At 41.7% G+C, this 15,746-nt stretch overlaps 1 protein-coding gene across 4 annotated transcripts in view; it reads right to left on the reverse strand.

Annotated features, from left to right (window-relative positions):
• TIAM1 (TIAM Rac1 associated GEF 1) overlaps positions 1 to 15,746 on the reverse strand; it is a 2,502,716-nt gene that overhangs the window by 1,416,895 nt on the left and 1,070,075 nt on the right. For all 4 annotated transcript variants that reach the window (XM_044071404.1, XM_044071407.1, XM_044071408.1 and 1 more), the window contains one exon: positions 12,832 to 13,050. In XM_044071404.1, the coding sequence (XP_043927339.1) occupies positions 12,832 to 13,050 (219 nt within the window). The remainder of the gene's footprint in view (positions 1 to 12,831; positions 13,051 to 15,746) is intronic.

Consider the following 15,746-nt stretch of genomic DNA (forward strand, 5'->3'; position numbering starts at 1 on the left):
AATAGCTAAAGGCCTATGCTGAGGTAGGAGAACAAAATCCCTAAGCCTGTTTTTTGAATTAGAAAAATCCTGGCTTTCCCAGTGGAAATGCTCCCTTTGAGTATGTAAGATTTCCCCAAAAGAAAAATCCTCAGGAGGGGAAGCAGAGGGAATGGAGTCCTCTGCATCAGACTCTTCATAAGTAGATAAGGGCAAATCCTGATCATCAGAAGAATCCTGATCAGAAGATTCATAGTCAACTTCAGTCCTAGGCCTCTTAGAAGGGGGGGGGGGTTGGCTACCCCTGATTAGAGTTATTAGATCTTCAGCCATTCTTATCATTTGTTTTTTAGGCATAGAGGCCTGAGCATGTGGCCTGGGCATCAGTTTTTTAGGCATGGATTGAAATATAGGCCCAAGTAAAGAAGGAGGCAATCGGTTTAATATGCAAGTCCGTAGGCCTGAATACACCCTCAGAAGCCGGTGCCTGCACAGCGGCTCCAGACCCATCCACGGTAGAGACATCTGCGGGTTCCACAGTTGAAGCATCTCGCGGCATACCAGACTCCAAATGGGTCTCAGTAGAGGCCTGCGAATCAGAAGTAGCGGGTATCAGGGGCTGCGAAAGTGCCTCACTGAGTACCAGTGAACTGGCGACTGGCTTAGGAGAAGCATCATCGGCAGTTTTGGACCTCGGCGGCCTGTCTCTGTCTTTATCTTTGTGTTTTTTTGGAATCCCGGTAGTCGGATAGCTAACTGACGACATTTCTGTATAATTAAACTGAGAACCGAAATATTTAGAGGCGAAAATATACCGACGACGGATAGTGCGCTTATTAAATAAAGCACAAAACTGACAGCAATGTACATTGTGGTCAGGGCCTAGGCAAGAAATACAGTACGAATGAAAATCTTTATGAGGTATTTGCTTTCCACAAGTAATGCAATTAACTTTTACTGACATCGGTAAGGAGCAAGAAAAAGTTTCCCCAACGGGGTACTTAGCTTTAGTTGAAGACTTCACTTCTGAAACTCAAAAACGAAAATTTCAGGAGTCGGCCGACCGGCACTTGCGAACTGCTTCTGCTTCGGGCACCGCATGGCAAGAAAGACTGATGTAATGGCGTCGGCTGCATGTTTTATACCCCTGATGACCTGACGTCATGGAAGAAGGGACAGCAACCGAAGCATGACCCAAGACTTTGTTAATCAAGCCGACTGAGGGCTACCTGCAAGCAGATAACCCAAATGTAATGACTGCAACAGTAAAACCCAAAGAACATCTAAGACATGCTTATATGATGAACTTCTTTAGTAAAAGGAAGCTTCATTCTCAAACTGTCTCTGAGACCCAACAATGACTGCACAGGTCTTCGGGCTACATAGAATAGTAAGCTGTAGCAGTTCCTAGCCAAATAACATGAAAGCACTACTGACCCTTTCGTATGAATTTTTTCACCTCCATAAGCAACAAGTTTCACACAAATGGCCACATTAACTTGCTCACCAGCTCTCACCTTAGCAAATGTGTCTGCTGACATAACAATACACTTTGAACCAGTATCTACTTTGAGCTCGGTGGTTTCACCATTGATCTGGACAGTACAAAACAGTTTGTTCTTTGCCAACAAATCTACTGCATCAACATTTTCAACAATTACTGATAAACCATATACATAGAAAATAGGACTGCAGCTCTCTATATGATCAACTTGCTTTTTTAAGCAACCCTTCTTTATAACTGTGTGAGGTTTACTTGATTTGCAAAACTTGTGAAACAGGTTCCATTTTTACACTTGTGACATTGCTGACCAAATGCTAAGCACTTTTCACTTTTTGACTCAGGAACGGCACCACAATTGCGGCAGTTAACAATAAAGCTTGATTTGTGTTTTGCTGACTCACCCTTGTACTGTACTGAGCATGTCCTCTTCTCTGAAGTAGTCTTAGAACTTGCTGGAAAACTCCAGGTTTTATCTGCCACACCTGCAGGGGTTACAGCTGCTACATATTTAGGCCTACTTCTGTTAGCCACATGTTGCATGCTGTCTATATTTGCTCTGGAGCCTGCTGTAACCATGCTCTTATCACTTGCAAGCATACTTGTGTGGGTTTATGTAACTATGGATTTGACAAAGCTCAATAGCTTTGCACGGCACTAAATCACTGTCAACAATAAAAATCTTTCTCACTGCAGCACTATTAATACCACACACAAGCCTGTCCTTTATTAACTCATCTTTTAAGTCACCAAACCTACAAGTTTTAGCTTTGTTTCTCTGGTCAGTAATATAAGCTTCAAAAGTTTCTCCTGGCTTTTGATCTATTGTGTAAAACAAATGCCTTTCTAATGTAACATTTGTCTGGGGGTTGCACATTTCCCTGAATTTGCTTTTCAAACACTAAGGGTCTTCCCTTGATTTAGCCTGTACAACAACATGATGGTTTTCCCCTTCTCCTTCAAATACTGCTGGTGTACTCGCAAATGAATACTCTTTCAGTGGCCTCTGACCCAGCTACATTTAGCAAAATGAATGCCCTGGTGCATGCATTCTTGTCAGTATAAGTTGCTTGTATAAAAATATCGTACTCTTGCTCAAATATTCTCCAATTCTCTGGAATATTCTGATCAAATACAAGTGGTCCTGGTGTGCGAAATGCCTCTGCCATATTAACACATACCAGTGAAGGCTTTTGCAAAAATGTACGGACACACACACATATATATATATATGCCAGTGCTTGTAACTATGCCCAATAGCACAACAAGCCTCTGAATAGCTGGACTTTGCAAAATAAGTCTCCTGAGCACAACGTTACTCTTGAAATCACTGTACTGTAAGAAATCACCTCTTATCAGTGTAAGAAACATTTCAAAATAACTGCACTGTGTGAATAAACTGGGTAGAAGAAGCTCAGAATAAAAAACGTTTTAAAATAACTGCACTTTGCGAACAGTACACAGCACACTAAACCTTATCCAAAATGGCTGTACTTTGCTAAATAACTCTTTACAGTGCAAGAAACACTCTGTAATGGTTGCACTCTGCGATTAGACACATCCATCACAAGAAACTTTTCGAAATGGCTATATTTTGACTGCACTTTATGAAATCGTTGCACTTTGCACACAAATAAACTCTTCGGAATAATTGCACAGTAATAAGCACACACACACTGTAAGCACTTTTAGACACTTTGAGGCACTTCGAATAACTCTAGTTACGCCATGAATAGCTTCAATCGATGCAAAACAGTTGTTTATGCCAAAACACAGTAATTTGCCAAAAAACAGGCAGTCGCCTTGCTTTATTTATGCATAATGTGCCCTTTTTGCCCTTTATTATATTTGTTTTTCTCGTTTAATCTCTTTTCATGCCCATTGTAGTTTTCTTGTGCTCATTTTACTCTAAACATGCTTGTTTTGCAATTCCAAGGTAATTCCAAACCCCTTATGTGCTTTTCTGATCATTGTTTTATCAAATATCTTAATTTTAAACATTTCATTTAATTAATAAACCTTTTGTGCCTCTCGATTGCTTAATCATTGTTCTGTGTAATGCTCCGTTTTATCTTTTTTAATAAATAAATTGTTTGTGCAAGTTTTCATTACCTTTGATTTATTTCTGGCCTTTTCTGTACTCGGTTCACTTAGTTTACCTTCACTGTTAACTCTGCACCTCATAGTTTTGAAAAGCAGTCTCTGGAATCCCAGTTCTCACACCATGTCACTCATCTGGTCAGGATGAAACAGACGAACATCTGTGGGTTCTGTTCAAGCAGCTTTATTACATACAAACACATCAGGATTGAGGCTTAATAACTTAACTTAGATAAACTTATAAAGAAACTAGCTATCACACACATACATGCTCACTCTCTGGCTGCACTCATAAATGGCACTGAAGCTAGCACATGCTTGCTATTTATATGCACGTGCTGTCCTTGAAACACTTCTTAAAGGTACAACACACACACTATTCTACAGGGATGATAATTTCCTTTACCATGGATGACATGCCTTTAGGTATTAGTTGTGCTAAACAGCAAGATTTTCTGACTACCATTGATACATGGTGATAAAAGTAGCAAAAATTACTGACCCAGGTTCCATGATCCCTGGCTACACAATCATGCACAGTGGTGCAGTGGTTAACATTGTCACCTCACAGCAAGAGGTTCTCCGGTTCGATTCTTGGCTGGGGTGCCTTCTGTGTGGAGTTTGCATGTTCTCCCTGTGTTCGCGTGGGTTTCCTCCGGGTACTCCGGTTTCCTCCCACATTGCAAAGACATGCATCTGGAGCATTTCTCCCCGGGCCTCCGCTGAAAACAGGCTCTGTGGAACCTAGTCGGACTTTCCCGGTCAACAAATGATAAATAAATAAATAAAATAAATAAAATAAATTTTGAAGTGGGATATTGGTTGTACTGTATATTAAAAAAGAGAGACAGAGAAGAGAGATAGAGACTATTTGACAAATGTGACAAAACTACCCTTTTTGTATTTAATTTAGCCATACTTTTGTACACCACTTGTTTACAAGCGTTCGTTCTTGCTGTAATGAATGAGTATCACAAGGAAAGTTGACACCACCACCCAGGTTGTAGTCATCTACAAACTTACTTAACCAAAGATTCAGATTCCTGATCTGGAGACCGTTGAAGCAGATGCCAAAAAGGGCAGGTCCAAGTACTGAACACTGCAGCAAACTACGTTACCTTCATACAATCCAAGGAGGTGCCTGCCAGCTTACCTTCATCCAGCCGACTATTCACCTCACTATGTCTGGATCTGCTTTTAAGGTATACAGCTTATTAATGACACCAACAGGGGTATAGTTTTGAATGCTTTGACCATATCCAAACAAGCTGTGTAAGCAAAATGACTAAACTGTCTGACTTTCTTGAACTTTACTAAAGTGAGTAGGCAAGATCTTCCTTTTACAAAGCCAAACTGATATGGGTCTAACCTGAAAAGGTTGTTGATATCATAGTTTACAAGGTCAGCCTCCATGGCTTTGCAAATCAGACTAACCAGGATAACAAGGTCTATATTTTCTCAAGTTTGTGGTAGGACTGTTCTTCTATAGGGGCATCACCACTGCAGTTCCCCATATGGCAAACTGCAAACATGATGTCCCTAGGAAACACATAACTGCTCAAGGATGTGATGCTAAGCATGGTATGGCACCCACTGGGCTGATAAATATGTGCCTACTGTACCAGCAGACTAATGAAGTTTATTAACTGGACCTAACAAAATCCATCTCTCAACAGGGCTGACTTATTTATCAAATCTCAATGTACAGACAAAAATTACTGAGGTAAAAACATATGATTTAAAACATATTACTGAAAGATGTTACGGCTCCTTAGAAATAATAAAAGGTTAAAAGGAGAGCAGCAACTGTAGACATGAATCATTTTGCAACATTGCAGGCAGGAATACATGTGCAAACCAGAACTTACCTGAAGGAATATTCTGGGCCCTACAGAACAATCAGCAGTTACAGCTTTTACTGCAGAGCCACAGTGTCATTTTCATTTAACCACCGACATTTTTTTTCTCTTTTTTTAACTTAACATTCAGCACACAGTAGAAGTGCACAATGGAAGTAATGTAAACAGATGGGCACATGCACAGACATGACTCCCTCTAAAGTGAGTCATCCAGTGGTGAAATAATTCGAGATAAATACATTAGCAGAAAAAAATGTTAATATATACCCAACTGAACACACCAAATTGCTAGGAGTGGAAATAGACAATAAACTAAAATTTGACATTTACATATCCATGACCATAAAAAAGTCCACAAAAAACTAGGAGCGTTATACAAAAATAAGCAACTTCTCACCAAAGCAGCAAAGATTTCAATAGCAAATTCCCACCTTATCTCCACCCTACTTTATGCCTCTCCAATATATACCAACCTAAGGCAATGCGATCTAAACAAGCTAGAGACCTGCTACAACAAAATCGCCAAATTCGCCATAGGGGCATCCTACCATAGTCACCACTGTCTCTCACTTGCTGACCTGGGCTGGCTTGAACTCCCTCACCTCCTTCAATGGTATCAACTCTCACTCGCCCACAAACTAGTAAACCATCCACTAAATGTCCCATCCCTCCAGAATCTACTCCAACCCTATCACACCACCAGACCACTAAGATCCAGCAACAAAAATCACTTGCAGATCACTAAAGCCAATAACTCTGCTGGTGAAGCACTATTCTCTTGCACCATAGCCAAATTATGGAACTCCCTCCCACCCATAATTACCTCCATACCATCATGCACCCACCCATAATTACCTCCATACCATCATGCACCCACTTCAAAACCTTACTAAAAGTGCACCTAAAAACATGCTGGCTATGCCCTTGCAACTCCCACTCTAATATCACCCACCCCATCCAACCACTACCTTTCTTTCCACCCCACTAACTACTTGATTATTGCAAGCTCAGATGTTCATAAGCCTAGTACTTATTATACAGCAGGAACTTCTTATTGTAACATTTGTTAATGTTGTTATGTACTTCATAGATAAAGATTCTAGTTGTCTACTGATGTACTATGTTCTTCATCTGTAAATATGTTGTAAGTAATTGCTATGTAAATTGTTAATCGCTATGTAATCCAATGTAACTACTGTCTGTTTATTTTAACTGTGGAGCTTTTCTGCTTGGGCCTCCGCTGAAAATGGACCTACATTCAGTCGGACACTCCCGGTCAACAAATATAAATAAATAAAATAATGAAGGATTGGTGTTTACTTAGGGCCTGATTTCAAAGACCTGCTCTCAATGTAAGTGAGCACTTACACTGAGAGCAGGTCTTTTGGAATCTGGCTCCTACTTAACAATTCATTTGTTCACTGCAACAATGACATATAACACCAAAACAAACATACATAGTTATGTCACTGATACAAGAAAAAAGGTCAGCAAATATTGTATACAAAGAAATAATGAAGATAAAGTCCAAGCAATATATGGCACTGCGGTTTCCAATACACAGTGTTTTCATTCTCGTGAACCTAGAAAACTGACTGCCTTACAAAAACTAAACGTTAATTACAAGATGCAGTAATGCTGCTGTTACCTATGCTGAAGCAAGCTAGAAATTAAACATGAAATTAAAAGAAATCACTGACTGCCCTGCCAAGGTTTACAAGTTGCCATGTTCTAAAACAAGATGCAGTATTCACATATAAAGCATGGATAAAAGTACAGTTGTGTACACTTACCATAAATGTAGATGTTCGAGTGTATTCACTGTTGCAGTCATTACATTTGGGTTATCTGCATGCAGGTAGCCCTCAGTTGGCCTGATTAACAAAGTCTTAGGTCCTGTGTCAGTTGCTGTCCCTTCTTCCATGACGTCAGGTCATCAGGGGTATAAAACATGTAGCCAACACCATTACATCAGTTTATCTTGCCCCAGATGTCAGGGCCCCCCTAATGGGAAGCAATTAAATATAAAAGTACAAAGATATACCACCAACAAAAAAGCAAATACACCAAAAAGGCTTTTAAGCATAGTAAAGGAAAGTAGAGGTATAGTCAAAAGAAGTTAGGGGGCTGGAGGGAGGGTAACCAGGACTGCAACAGTGAATACACTCAAACATCTACATTTACGGTAAGTGTACACAACTGTACTATGTTCTTCGTGTTTCACTGCTGCAGTCATTACATTTGGGTAGATTCCCAAAGCTATGGTTGGGAGGAGAAATTTAGATAGCATTAGGGCCAGCTATAAGGCCCTGCAAGACTGCAGTGGCAAAGCCAGCTCTGGATTTAGAGAAAATTGGCAAATGAGAATGCTTGGTGAAAGTATATACAAAACTCCAGGTTGCAGCTTCTAGGTTGTCCCTGGTAGGGACGCCTCTGAGAAAGGCTGTAGAGGTAGATGCAGCCCTGGTGGAGTGAGGTCTGATCCCCTGGGGGATAGGTTTTCCATGGTGCTTATAGCAGAAATTAATGCAATGGCTTATCCATTTAGAAATGGTTTGCTTTGAAATAGCCTTCCCCTCTGTCCCTGCAGCAAATGCCACCAGCAGTTGTTCAGATTTCCTTTGAGGTTTAGTCCTGTCCAAGTAGAATCTAAGTTGTCTGTGCACATCTAAGGAATGCAGTATCCATTCCCCTTTATTGTGTGGATTGGGAAAGAAGGTTGGCAAATAAATGGACTGATTAAGAGCCACACTAGATACCACCTTGGGCATGAAGGATGGATTGGTTCTGAGGAACACCCTGTCTGCATGAATGATGATGAAAGGCTCCACTGCCATAAGGGGCTGTAATTCAGATACCAGTCTAGCTGAAGTGATTGCTAAAAGGAAAGCTGTTTTTCAAGAAAGAAATTTTAAGTCTGCAGTAGCGGCTGGCTCGAAAGGAGGTAGAGTGAGTTTCTCCAAGACAAAGTTAAGGTCCCAGGCTGGGGTTGGAGCTCTCCTTGGTGGTCTCAAATTTTTGGCCCCTCTGAGGAACTGCTTGAGCAGTGGATGAGAGAAGAGGGGAGGGTTCTGTGTTATAATGAGCTGAAATGGCTGAGGAGTGGATTTTAGTGGAGGAAAAAGACAGGCCCTTGTTAAGCATCTCAGTTAAGTATTGCAAAATCTGAGATAAATTGGGCGCTGCTGTGCTCATCCCTTGAGATTGGTTCCAGGCACAGAATCTTTTCCATTTTTCAGCATAAGATTTTCTAGTACTAGGCCTCCTTGCCTCTAAAATGATATCCATCACAGGTTTGCTGAGGGATGGTAAATGAGAGATTAAGTAATTAGCCAGGCTGCAAGGTTCAGTGTTAGAAGCTGAGGGTGCAGAATCTGGGTCTCCTGCTGAGACAGCAGGGAAGGAGTCTGAGGCAGGTGTCATGGAGATAACTGTGACACACTGCGCAGTTTGGGGGTACCAGTGTTGGCGCGGCCAGTCTGGAGCAATCAAAATCATCCTTGGTTTGTCCTGTTTGATTTTTAGTAGTACTTTGGAGAGCAGAGGCAGAGGGCGGAAGGCATAGACTGATAAGTTTTTCCAGCTGAAGGACAGAGCATCCACTTTCCAGGCTTGTTTGTGGGTAGTCACTGTGCAAAATTTGTCCAATTGGTAGTTCTGGGGAGAGGTAAACAGGTCTATATCTGGGCTCCCCCATTTGCTTGTCAACATATTGAAAATCCTTGGTTCCAGTTTCCACTCGTGTGGGTCCATCAGGTTTCTGCTTAGTCCGTCTGCCAGTGTATTTAATTTTCCTAGCAGGAATTGAGCTTGTAGGTACACTTGATAGCTCAAGGCTGTATTCCACAATGCCATGGCTAGTCTGCAGGGGGGGGTAAGAATGTGTACCCCCCTGCTTGTTTATGTACCACATAACAGTGGTGTTGTCCTTCTTTACTATTAGTTGTCCTGGGAGAATGTGGTCCTTGAAGGCTGTCAGAACATTCTGTACAGCTAACATTTCTTTTTGATTGATATGCAGGTGCATTTGACTTGGGTTCCATTTGCCCTGAATGCACTTCCCTGTCAGGTGAGCCCCCTATGCATAGTCTGATGCATCTGTTGTTAGGGTTTGGGTGGCAGGGGGTGGTGTGAAAGGTAGCCCCTTGTTTTGGTGGCAGGCCTCTGCCCACCAAAGGAACTCTAGGCATACGCAAGTTATGATAGGAATCATTGTTTCTAGGTCTTGAGAATGTTGACACCATAGGCTTTTTAGATACCACTGTAGTTTCCTCATATGCAGTCTCGCATATGGAATTAGAAGAATGCAGGAGGCCATGAAGCCCAAGGCTTGCAGTATTTGTCTTACAGATATAGAAGGGTTTTTGTGGCCACTTGTTTGAAGTAGGTTGTCAAATGAATTTATTTCTCTGGCGTGAGGTAAGCCATCTGGGAAGTTGCATTCAAGCTTGCTCCCAGGAATATAATTTGTTGACAGGGTACCAGGTGTGATTTCTTTTCGTTTATGGTGTAACCCAGACAAGTTAGAACCCTTTGTACAAAGGCCAGATGATTCAAAAGTACGGCCTGGCTTTCTGCCTGAATTAGACAATCGTCCAGGTATGGGAATATTTAAATATTTTTTTGCCTGCAAAATGCAATAACTAGAGCTAGGCACTTTGTGAATACCCTGCACGTAGCCTGCTTTGAAGCATAGGTATCTTTGGCAAGATTCCCTGATTGGGATGTGCAGGTATGCTTCTTTTAAATCTAGTGTTGCCAACCAGACATCTTTGCCTAGCATAGGAAGAAATTGGTGAAGAGTCAGCATCTTGAATTTTGGAATCTCCAAAAAGGTGTTTAGAGTAGACAGGTCCAGGATAGGATGCCATGAATTGTCTTTTCTGGGTGCCAGGAAAAGTCTTGAGTATAAACCTTGTCCCTTTTCCTCTTGGTACCAGTTTAACAGCCACCATGCTTAAGAGAGAAAGTACTTGTTTTTGGGCCTCTGCCCACTGATTTGGGGGTAGGTCCGGCCACCCGCTTGGTGTTGGCAACGTGTGGAAGTGAAATCTGTATCCCTTGGACACTGTATTTAAAACCCATTTGTCCTGGGTAATGAGTTCCCAGTTCTTTGCATGAAGAGCAATCTTTCCCCCCAAAGGGGCAGTCAGTTGATAAGTGCTCGGAAATTTTAAAAGGAAGTCATTGAGACAGTTTACCATAGGGGGGAGTTTTATTATTCCCAGATTTGGAAGTGGAGGCCCCCCACTGCTTAGTTCTGTGTGTCCCCTGGGACTGAAAACTGGGGTTTTTGCTTTGTCTGGGTTTGGCTTGAGAAGACCTGGAAGGGGCTGGAAAGGACCAATTCTTAGAATGCCAGTGCCTACTAAATCTAGGAGACTGAACTTGTAAGAAATCTTTAACAGTTTGCATAGATTTAGCTTTATCTTCCATCTTTTTAAGAACTTCCTCAGCCTTGTTGCCAAACAGGTGGTCCTGATTTAAAGGAGCATCCAACAATTTAGCTTTAACATGATCAGGCAAACATTGCTCTTTAAGCCAAGCATGCCTTCTGAGCACAGACCCAGTAACAACAGCCCTGCAAGAGGCCTCTAATGAATCAAAACCACATTGAAAGTATGTTTTCCAACTTGTTCATCAGAATGCATTAAATCATGTAATTATTTATTTTCCACACAGTCATGAATCAACATCATTTTCTGTTTAAGCAGTCCAATAACATGTTGCTGATACTTTAACATATGAAACTGGCAGTTTAAAGCCCTAATGGTCAAGGTTGCAGAAGTGTAAACCTTCTTACCCTATCTATCCAGCGCCCTGGAGTCTCTATCAGAAGGGGTAGGATTTTTAGCAGTAGAAGCCTTAACGCCCTTGGGCCCCTGTGAAATAGTCTCTGGATCTGCAATAGGATTTTTGAAAAGGAACGTGTGGGACTCGGGGACCCTGTAGTATCTGTCAGGTTTTCTGGGAGCAGGAGACAGTGAATCAGGGGCCAAACTAGATTCCGAAAAAGCATCATCAACAATGTCTAGTACAGGAGGAATAGCTAAAGGCCTATGCTGAGGTAGGAGAAGGAAATCCCTAAGCCTCTTTTTTTGAATCAGAAAAATCCTGGCTTTCCCAGTGGAAATGCTCCCTTACAGTATGTAAGGTTTCCCCAAAAGAAAAATCCTCAGGAGGGGAAGCAGAGGGAATGGAGTCCTCTGCATCAAAATCTTCATAAGTAGATAAGGGCAAATCCGGATCATCAGAAGAATCAGAAAAAACAGAATCCTGATCAGAAGATTCATAATCAACTTCAGTCCTAGGCCTCTTAGAAGGGGGGGGGGGGTTGGCTACCCCTGATTAGAGTTATTAGATCTTCAGCCATTCTTATCATTTGTTTTTTAGGTACAGAGATCTGAGCATGTGGCTTGGGTGTTGGTTTTTAAGTAAAGAAGGAGGCGTCGGTTTAATATAAAAGTCCATAGGCCTGAATACACCCTCAGAAGCTGGTTCCTGCATGGCGGCTCCGGACCCATCCAAGGTAGAGTCATCCACGGGTTCCATAGTTGAAGCATCTCATGGCATACTGGACTCCGAATGGGTCTCAGTAGAGGCCTGCGAATCAGAAGTAGTGGGTATCAGGGGCTGCGAAAGCGTCTCACTGAGTACTGGTGAACTGGCTTAGGAAAAGCGTCGTCGGCAGTTTTGGACCTCGGCGGCCTGTCTCTTTATCTTTGCATTTTTTCGGAATCCCGGTAGTCGAATGGCTAACTGATGACATTTCTGGATAATTAAATCGAGAACCAAAATATTTAGAGGTGAAAATATACCGACGATGGATAGTGCGCTGATTAAATAAAGCACAAAACCGGCAGCAAGGTACGTCGTGGTCAGTGCCTAGGCAAGGAATACAGTATGAATGAAAATCTTTATGAGGTATTTGCTTTCCACAAGTAATGCAATTATTAACTTTAATTGACATCGGTAAGGAGCAAGAAAAAGTTTCCCCAACGGGGTATGTAGCTTTAGTTGAAGACGACAGTTCTGAAACTCGAAAACGAAAATTTCAGGAGTTCGCCGACCAGCACTTGCGAACTGCTTCCGCTTCTGGCACCGCACGGCAAGAAAGACTGATGTAACGGCGTCGGCTGCATGTTTTATACCCCTGACGACCTGACGTCATGGAAGAAGGGACAGCAACTGACCCAGGACCCAAGACTTTGTTAATCAGGCCGACTGAGGGCTACCTGCAAGCAGATAACCCAAATGTAATGACTAACAGTGAAACATGAAGAACATCAGCAACTTACTTCTGTTCATATTGTTACAATGCAATGAATTCCAAGTATCACATCACTGCTTTAATAATAAACTTCACATACAGAGAAAGCGGTAAAGTCGTACCTGGACAAGCAGACGTAAACAACTCATCTCGCACTTCAGCTGCTCCTTCTGATCGACGTGGCAGTGACTGGCTCAGTGCCTTTTCCTGTTCTGATGATGGATAGGTATAAACGCGAAGGTTCAGAGAAGGCTTACTCAGAGCAGCTTTAAGGTCCACTACATTTAGAGCCCTTGTATGATTTCCATTTACTTGAACAACTTCATCTCCTACTTTTAGGCCTAAGAAGCAAAAAAACAGCATCTTATAAGCCATGTGTGCAGAAAAACAAACTTGTGTCATTCACTCATTTATTCATTCGCCAATACTTGCTTTACCTAATTTAAGGTTGTTGAAGAACTGGACTCTATCCTGGAACTCCAATTACCCAGAATGAAACTTGCGTAAAAAACTGTTTCTTAACTTTTTTTTTTTTAAATACTGTCACTGCATTACAGAAAGTACAGCTGTGTAAGTAAATTTACCATAAGTAGATATTCAAATGATCACTTCTGCAGCAGCCTTAGCTGAGCTGACTAAAAAGTCTGGTTTGAGCACCAAGCCCTTCAAAGCTTTCATGCCAGCTAAAACAGTCCCTGAGAGGACATTGCTAGGAAAAGAAAAAAAATCATGTCCACACCCTGGCATAATAAAATATACCAAAAATGGGGGGAGGGAGCAGCTAATGCAGCAATGATCATTCAAACATTTACTGTTATGGTAAATTTACTTACATGACTGCTCTATTTTCATCATCATGAGCACTGCTGCAGTAGCCTTAGCTATATGGATGAGTTACAAAAGGTTAAAAATAACTGGGAGCTGTAATGTAGAAGGGTCCAGGAGCCATTGGATAATGGTCCAAGTAAAGCCTGTCCTAAACCTGTAGAAGGAATCTAGTTTGTAATGCTTTGTAACCGTATGCACAGAGGACCAAGTTACTGCTCCCAGAATACTTCTCCACTCCAACCCTTTCTAAAAAGCTATAGATAAGCGAAGGCCATTTTAAGGAGAACCTTGACCCTGCCTAGAATAGTTTTGTTGTGGTGGGAATAATGAAAGGTAATAGTCTGAGACAACTACTTGGAAATAGTTTGTTCTGGCACAAGTTGTCCCTTCTTTCTTTTACAGGAAATGAACAACTGTCCAGGAGTTCAAAAGGATTTTGTTCTGTCAACAAAGTACCCAAGTTGTCTGTGGATATCAATGATATAAAGCAGCCTTTCTCCCTCATTTTTTGGTTTTGGAAAGAAAACATGTAAATGGATAGATTGGATTAAGGCAAACTCAAATACCACTTTATGCACAAAAGGAGGATTAGTTCTCAAGGAAATCTTATCTCTGTGGAGGTTGAGATACATCTGACTTACCAGAACAGCTTTCAGCTCAGCTACTCTTCTTGCTGAGGTTAAACCAAACAGCAAAACTGTTTTTCATGTTAAAAACCTCAAGTCAACCAGACGAGCCGATACAAATAGGGCAAGCATTCACTTTTCTAACACAAAATTAAAATCACAAGCAGGAAATGCTGATTTTCTGGGAGGCTTCTTATGTAAAAACATTTTCAAAGCATTTTTACATGAGACTTGCATTGAAAGGGGGATCTATGGTCAGACATGCTGAAATGGTGGACAAATGAACCTTACTACAGAGTAAGATGAGCAACTGAACAGCAACTCACACAAACACTATAAAACCAGAAGAACACTAGTCCTGAATGGGTGCTGGTTCTTTTGTTGGCACCAAACCTTTTCCATTTGATAGCATACAATTTTTGTACAAGCAGGCTTTCTTACCTTCATTAATACCTGCTGATGTCCTTAGTAAACAGGTGTCTAAAAGGTATTGAGACTCTGTCATCCAGGCAGCCAATTGCAGTTGTTTGGGGTCAAGAGGTATAAAACACCCCTAATCTCATGTGAATAAATCCAGTGTCAGAGGAAGCCCCTGGCCAATTCAAAAAGAAGGGAGAAAGAATAGTTGTGTAAAACCTTACTATAACCATAGATGTCCTTCTCTTCCATGTTGCAGTATTCTTGGTTTGGGATTTTCCGCCTCAGGCAACCATACGTCGGCTCCTATACAAAAGCTTCAGCTTGACTGTTGCAGTTGCGTGGGAAGTCACACATAGGGCCATAAACCAGGGACCTTAAATGTGACGGCTGCATGCACAGACCTCAGAACCTGAAAGCCCAGCAGGACAGAAGTAAGTAGAGTAGCCAGTGATGTCAGTCATAGGATCAAGGAGCCATTTTGTGGTTAAATTGGGGTCTATATTATAACCGCGAATGCTTAGGTTGTTGAATACAGCATGATCGACACCTATTATGCAAACGCACAATTCACCAAAACCTCAAAACGCAGAAAAACACATCACCGAACACTTTTGCTTGGCCAACACCATTCCACCCACTAACGAAAACAAAACATACTTCCCACTACACCGCTCACTACATACTACCCACCCAAACAAAATAAATAAACCACATACATACACTAACCTAAATCCTACTTCTAAACCTACACTAACCCTTACATACACTACTTTCTATGCACTTAACCCGCACCCTAACCCTAAGGTCCGTAACTATCGCACACTTACCTTACGGAGCTATGCCGCAGAAAGGCCAACTATACCAAATCGGGATTTCGAATTTCACGGTTTCCGGCATTTGGTGTTCTCGCAGTTCGCTTAATCAGTGTCGATCATGCTGTATTCGACAACCTAAGCGTTCGCGCTTCTGATACAGGCCCGTTAAATTGGTCACAGGGAAGGGTATAACCCCCAGGAAACCCAAGACAGATCAGTAATGAGTGAGAGAAAAAGGATAAGGGGGTTAGGTGGGTGGGAAGGAATATTGCAACATGGATGAGAAGGACATCTATGGCTATGGTAAGATTTTACACAACTATTCTATGTCGTCCTATTCCTATGTTG

This window comes from Protopterus annectens, chromosome 5.part0 (assembly GCF_019279795.1).
Source record: "Protopterus annectens isolate FY-2018-M chromosome 5.part0, PAN1.0, whole genome shotgun sequence".
Taxonomy (NCBI): Eukaryota; Metazoa; Chordata; order Ceratodontiformes; family Protopteridae; genus Protopterus; species Protopterus annectens.